The 7005-nt window shown below is 40.5% G+C and overlaps 1 protein-coding gene and 1 non-coding gene across 2 annotated transcripts; both read right to left on the bottom strand.

Moving 5' to 3' along the window:
• Nucleotides 1–2: 2 nt before the first annotated feature.
• ddx18 (DEAD (Asp-Glu-Ala-Asp) box polypeptide 18) lies at nt 3–5716 on the bottom strand. Its single transcript, XM_034693666.1, has 14 exons — nt 5527–5716; nt 4896–5087; nt 4613–4804; nt 4045–4180; nt 3671–3771; nt 3348–3547; nt 3114–3228; nt 2851–2990; nt 2604–2765; nt 2338–2490; nt 2056–2169; nt 1856–1912; nt 1580–1757; nt 3–398 (listed from the first exon to the last, which is right to left on the bottom strand). Exons 1-14 carry the CDS (start codon nt 5633–5635, stop codon nt 256–258), a joined length of 1992 nt encoding a protein of 663 aa, XP_034549557.1. The 5' UTR covers nt 5636–5716; the 3' UTR covers nt 3–255.
• LOC117820836 lies at nt 4278–4409 on the bottom strand. Its single transcript, XR_004632856.1, has one exon. It is a non-coding gene; the product is annotated as a small nucleolar RNA SNORA13 (small nucleolar RNA).
• Nucleotides 5717–7005: the final 1289 nt, after the last annotated feature.

Here is a 7005-nt window from a genome sequence, read left to right as displayed (position 1 = left end):
AGTTTAAAGTTGATACAGATTTAATACATCAGTCAGGAGAGATTAAGAGGTGATAGAAAATTGATATTTTTGTTGTAAAGAAGTCGACAGCGTCCTCAACAACATCTACAATGTTTGTTTACATTTACAGAAAACATCTTAACATCTCATAGGCTCAAAAAAGTCTATACAATATCAGAGGGAGGCGTGACGAGGTCGATCTTTAAATACGCAGAGGATGAATCAGTCCAGGAGGAGTTTTATTTTGAAAGGGCTTCAGCGGGAAAACTGCCTCCTGTCTCCTTTTCCTTTGTTGACGTGTTTAAAGATCCTGGATTTGTTAAAGTTTGACTTCTGGTATCCAAAGCCGCCTCCGCCTCCCCGTTTCTGCAGCTTTCCACCTTTACCGCTGTGGACGTCTGGAGAGGAGAGTTCAGTCAAGGAGAAAAGCTGTAGGGGGGGAGGGTTAGGCATAAGATTCATTGTTGACATCCTGACTCTTAAATTAATTCATCTCTAGTTTTGGTTTTGTTGTGTAAAACTGGAATTATTTATTAGTTCTATTTTATAGATTGTATAAATGGTTCTTTGTTTAGCCTTATTCAAAGGGACCAGATGAAATCAAAATGACATTATCTGTAGGTAAAAACAAAGAAAGAAAATGAAATAGAACTAAGACAGAACATTACATTACAGAATTTGGAAAAATATTGTGATATTTTCTTAAACTAGAGACTTGAAAGCATTCCCAGCTTAGTAATTCTCACATCCTAGAGTGAATATATCTGGTTACTTTCATCTCTGACAAGTTAGTTGTTTTAACCACCTCAGAAATAGTTCTAAAATTCGGTCTGTTTTAACTTTTAAAGACACACGGATGATTTTCCATGCTTTTATCTCATCACGCCTGGACTACTGTAACAGTCTTTTTAGCAGCTTGCACAAAAAAATCCCTTGATCATCTCCAAACTGTACTGAGCTCAGCTGCCAGGGTTTAAACCAGAACAAAAAAATACCACCATATCTCTCCGGTTTGAGCTTCCCTGCACTGGCTCCCTGTTTGTTTTAGAATTGATTTTAATATTTTACTGATTACTCTGTAGACCTCTGCAACAGGCTTATTACTTTTAAAGCTCTTCATGGACTTACTCTGAGCTGTATAGCAGACCTTTTAGTACCTTACGAGCCGACGCATGCATTGAGATCCTCAGGCAGAGGTTTATTGGAATCTGGAACAATCTGCCTGAGGAGATCAGGTCTGCTGAGTCAGTGAGCTCTTTTAAATCTCTTCTTTTATCACAGAGCCTTCCCCGATTTTATCTGAATTTTATTTTAACCGTCTTAAGAAATATATTTTAAACTTATTATATTCCTTAAAAAGGTCTTTTAGGGTATTTTATGTCTTTTAAAATGTTTTATTTTTTTATCTTGACTTTGAGAAGTGCTCTACAAATAAAATTATTCTTATTATTTAAATCCTAATGTGAAGTGTTTTAACAGAGGAAAGCCCTTCTAATCTTTAACCCAGAAAAGGATCACATCAGAAATCGTAAATGTAACTCATGAATCAGCTGTTTCATAAAACCACAGTAAAGGATACTCAGATCAACGTATGGAGGAACTTTAAAGCCAAACGACAGCGCCACCATGGGGAGGTTGAGGGTGTTGACGCTGTAGATCTGTTTGAGCGAGTGGGAGTCATACGCCCTCACGTAGGACTTGTAGGCTTCCTGAGCCGACTTGTGGAGATAATAGTTCTTCTCGATCAGCTTCTCCATCTGAGGAACAAGAAGTAGATCAGACTTACACTCAAGAAACCTCCTCCAATTCGTCACATGTAACAACACATCTTCATGAGAGGTGGTAGAGCTCATACCTGGGACTGGATATCAGAGATTTTACTCCAGGAAAATTCAAACTCGCTCAGCGGGACCTAAGAAACATACAGTAGAAATGATGTTAACAGGCCACACCCACTGAAAAAGCTTCTGAATGATTACAAAATAAAGATTAAATGGATTTTATGCCACAGAGGCAAGAGAAGGTAAATCGAGCAGCCAGTTTTCAGATCGTCACCTTGGCCTGTTTGAGAAACCGGAGGAAGCCGAGCTCCTCTGGGCGGAGGATGAGGAGCGCATGGCCTCTGCCGTTGATGCCTCTGGCCGTTCTGCCCACCCTGTGGATGTACTCCTGTGGAAGCAAAGACAAGCTTAAGACGGAATCCTACGTTATGACTTGAATTCAACCTAAAACCACAAACATTACGGTGGCAGCAACACAAAAGTCTTCATAAACCAGGTCACTGAACTCTCAGAGACGTCTTGTTTGTATTGTTATTGTGTTATCTCCCGTTGATACCTTGGGGTCATCTGGAGGGTCGTACTGGACGATCCAGTCCACCTCTGGGATGTCGAGTCCTCGGGCTGCCACATCAGTACACAGCAGGATCCCGGAGTCCGCGTTACAGAACTGGAAGAATGTGGTGGTGCGTTTGGTCTGCTTCTGCTTACCCTGAAGACAGAACGACGAGAGATTGAAATCTACGAGACCTGACTTTGGGATTCAGGCTGTTACAGCTTAACATGTTCAGAAACAGGCGATGAGAGGTGAGTGTGGCGTCTTACGTGGATGGCCATCACAGGCAGGTCGATGTAGTTGAGGAGCTCATAGTGGAATTTCACTGACATGCATGAAGAGAAGAAGACCATCAGCTTCTTCTTACGGTTCTTCTTCAGGAAGGTGAAGAGCAGCAGGAAGCGCTTCTCTGACGGGCACACCACGTAACCCTGAAACACAGCATGCATAAGTTTATATGTGTAGTGAGCTCAGGACCGTCAAAGCTGAAACATCTGATGAAGAAGAGGAGCAGACCTGCTCCAGGCCGTCCACAGTGGCATTGTCCTTGTTGTCGTCCACGCCGACATACAGAGGCTCTTTCTTCAGGGAGATACGAGCCAGGTCCTCCACCTTACGGGTCTGAGTGGCTGAGAACAGCATCGTCTGACGCTTCACTGGAGACGACAGAAGCATGAAAATGTAACTATACAGAGAGCAGGCAAGTGGGATGAGTCAGTGTTCAGTTACTGTTTGATGAAACTTCACTGAATGATCAAAACAGGAAACCAGAGACTTACTGGGCAGCAGCTTTATGATCTGCTTCAGCTCCTCCTCGAAGCCCACCTCCAGGATACGATCAGCTTCATCAATAATCAGACACTGTAAGTTCTTATACATGAAACCAGCAGTGTTCTGAAAGCACAACAGTCTTTATTTTATCACTGTCCACATACAGAAGACGAGCCGTCCAAACACAGAGCATTCACATCAATGAGACACATGAATCCTCCTCAGGACGCCTCCCCTCTCACCTGTAAGTGGTCCAGCAGACGGCCAGGTGTGGCCACCAGGATGTTGACTCCGTTGGCGAGTTTTTGAGCCTCCGCCGAGCGGTTGCTGCCCCCCATGATTAGACCGAAGGTGTGCACGTGATGAGCCATCAGCTCCTTCATCACACCGTACGTCTGCATCGCCAACTCACGGGTGGGAGACAGGATCACCACACCGGTGCCTGAGAGGAAGAGGAGGAGACCAGATTAATAACCTTAAACAGAGTGGATTTCATAACTCCAGGCAGCTCATAAAGTGCTTAAACCAGGAAAGCTTATGACTGGAGGATGAAGAGGAGTCTTACCGTTCCTGGGCATGAACTTGAGTTTGTAGATGAGCTCTATAGATGGAATGAGGAAGGCCAAAGTTTTACCACTTCCTGTCTTGGCTGCGGCTAGAACATCCCTAAAGAGTAACAAATAAGAAGTTTTCTGTCACGTTTAATATAACATACATACATGGGATTGCTAAAACAGATGCCGTACTTTGTTTGAGAAAAAAAACAAAACAATTTTCTCCAATTATCAGGATATCAAAAGCAACGCTCTCCTTCAGGGCTTGTGTTTAAAGGGTTAAAAGAAGTGAGCTGATGTCTAGAGAAAGATGGTTCAGTATTCTGTTACATCAAAGAGAAAGGTAGCTTAACATCTCAACATCTGAGGGGGATCTGAGACTTACCTTCCCTCCAGCAGCGGGCGAATACTTTTATGCTGGATCTCAGTCATGTGTTCGAACCCCATGTCCTTCACTGCTTTCAGCGTGCTGTCGCTTACCAGCTCAGCAAGAGACGCAAACGATGTGTCCTCAAACGCTCCTGGAAATGATTTTAACAAGTTGTGATGAGTATTCAGCTTTACAGTGAACAGACTCTACTGAAGGAAAAGCCGATATGAAGCGTGGATTAAAATGCAGTGTGTCCTTGACGTTGATCCCGACAGGCGAGTCACTGTTGACCCTCCAAAAGACAACAACAAGTCTCTCTGTATGCCTTAGCTGACACCCTTTTCATGATGAAAACACTGAAAGGGCAACACATAAAGGCAACACCACAACCTGAAGTGTGTTAAAAAAAAAAACAGTAGAGAACAGAAACACCACTCCAGGAGAACAGAGCTGATTTGGGTGAATAATCATCAATCAGTTGTTTTTTTATTCTTTACAGTTTCTGTTTTTAAAATTTTCTGTTTAATTTATGTAAATCTATTCCACAATAATCCTGATCCTGACAACAGTCTATCTCCAGTACCTGTCAAGCCAGAAGGTAACTCAGGTAGATCTTCCTCTTCATCCTCTCCATCACCGTTTTCCTCTTCCTCTCCTTCATCCCCATCCTCCTCTTCTCCATCCTCATCTGCTATTGATGTTCCATTTTCTTCTGCTTCCCTGTCCTCTTCCTTGTCTTCTTCCTCTTCTTCCGCTGCTTTGGTCTTCTTCTCAGCTGGAATAAACATGTCAAAATTTAACATTTTCATAATAAAATAAAACCGCACTTTGTAAAATCCAGGTTTGCAGTATGATCTAGATTTTACCTGGTGATTCGGTCGTATCAGTGAGTTTCCTTTTCTTTTTCTTCTTCTTCTTCAGTGGAGTTTCTTCTGTTGTGGTCCCCTCTGCTGATTCCTCGGCCTGTTTCTTCTTCTGTGTTTTCTTGGGCTCGTTTTCTGTCTTGGTGGCAGTGTCTGTGTCCTCACAGCTTTTCTCCTCCAGCCCGATAGAGCTCACTGTCAACACATGGAACATAAATAAAACCTCAAAATATCAACAGCAGTCCCTACATGTGAATTCTGGAGATTTAAACCGTTAGTTCTGTTCACAAAAGTGGGTTTACAGTAAGTACTTTGAGGTTTCTGCTGGCATATTACAGCGGAAGTTAAATATTTAATAGTGCAACACTGCTAGATAGCTTCCTGATTTATACAGCAAAATAATCTTTGACACCTTACAGAACATAAACACACAAACATCTCATATTATAAATAGTGAAATGTCAATACATGTCTAGACTTTAATGTCTGATCTGTGCTAAAATAAATAACTTCAACGTTAAGATCACGCCGTGATGAGCTAAAGTAGTTAGCATTAGCATGTTGCGATCGTAACCACCTCAGAAATACAAGACACACTTCAAATAAGGAACATTTCTTAGTTTAAAAAACACACCCGTCTCCTCCTCTTCCTCTTTCTGCGTCTTTAAAAGTTTTCGCTCTTTGTTCTTGTCAGTTCTTTTCTGGATTTTCTTCCGCAGAAGCTTCATCTGTAGGTCCGCCATGGTAACAGCGGACAGCACACGTGTGTATGTGAGAGATGGTCAGGACCCCTCAGGGTAGCCACCTGGACTGCCGGAGTACAAATGCTGAGGACCTCGCACGTAGCTCTGAGGGCGTACAGCGTGAAAAAGATCCTTTGGTCAATAAGAATGCTGTATTTGAAATGATTTGAATTCGATAAACTGATTTAATAATTTTTATACATTAAACGACTACTACTGCGTGGTTAACAGTAGCGTTTGATAAATCCAAAGAAATGTATATAAAAAAAAAAAAGAAAATGACAGAATTTCGTAGTCTTTCAAATGTTTAGTATGATTATTTTCCTATCTTTACACTATATCTTTACAACAAGAAATCCATCCTTTTTTAAGTTGTTTGTTAGTTTCAGCTAAAATAAAGGGCCGAAGCGGGAAATGCATTTTTCTAACATCTGGTTTTGTGTCGCCTGCATAAAATGTTAATATAATGTAATAATATAATAATTTAATATAATAATCATTATAGTAATATGTAAATAACCAAATTCTAAATTCAATTTATTGGGGGGAAAATGATACATTTTTTGCTGTCATGTCCTTTACTCATAAACATTTATTTATAAATAAAAACAACTAATAAAAAATAATTTAAATTAATTAGATTAATATATTAATACAATCATTTGCAAATTCCTGACAAGGTTGTGCAGTTTTAGTGCCCAATTTTAGGATTAGAAAACTAATGGTTGGTTGTGCCATACAAGGAACTGTGAGAAAGCAACAATTGAAACCTGTTTTTCATCTTAACAACTGTAAAATATAACCGGTAGAATCATGCAAATATGTTCTATTTATCATATGGATGTTTCTGTATCAAAAATGTTGTTCTACATTTTCAAAACCCAAGAAATCTTGATAATTTAGCTGAAAATAACCCTGTTTTCATGGGAAATACTCACACACAGGATAAATATACATTCCGGAGTAAGTGTGTATTGCATAATGTGTAAATTACCTGTATATAACCCATATATATAAAAAAAGAAAGGGCTGGGGACCTTGATTAATATTTGTTTTACTTATTTGAAATGCAGAGCTTGTTTACAATTACCCCCAGTTAAATACTACTCAGGCACAAAATGCACAGAAAACGGTATTTCACTTTACTCTCTTTAATAAACCAAGAGTAAAATACAGGACAACACATGGTAACAAAAATGTCTTGGTGTATTATGAGTTCTAATAAGTGGACATGGATGGATGGATGGATGGATGGATGCATGGATGGATGCATGGATGGATGCATGGATGGATGCATGGATGGATACATGGATGGATGCATGGATGGATGCATGGATGGATGCATGGATGGATGCATGGATGGATGCATG

The sequence above is a fragment of the Notolabrus celidotus genome, chromosome 10 (assembly GCF_009762535.1).
Source record: "Notolabrus celidotus isolate fNotCel1 chromosome 10, fNotCel1.pri, whole genome shotgun sequence".
Lineage (NCBI taxonomy): Eukaryota > Metazoa > Chordata > Actinopteri > Labriformes > Labridae > Notolabrus > Notolabrus celidotus.
This window is presented reverse-complemented; position numbering and strand designations above follow the sequence as displayed.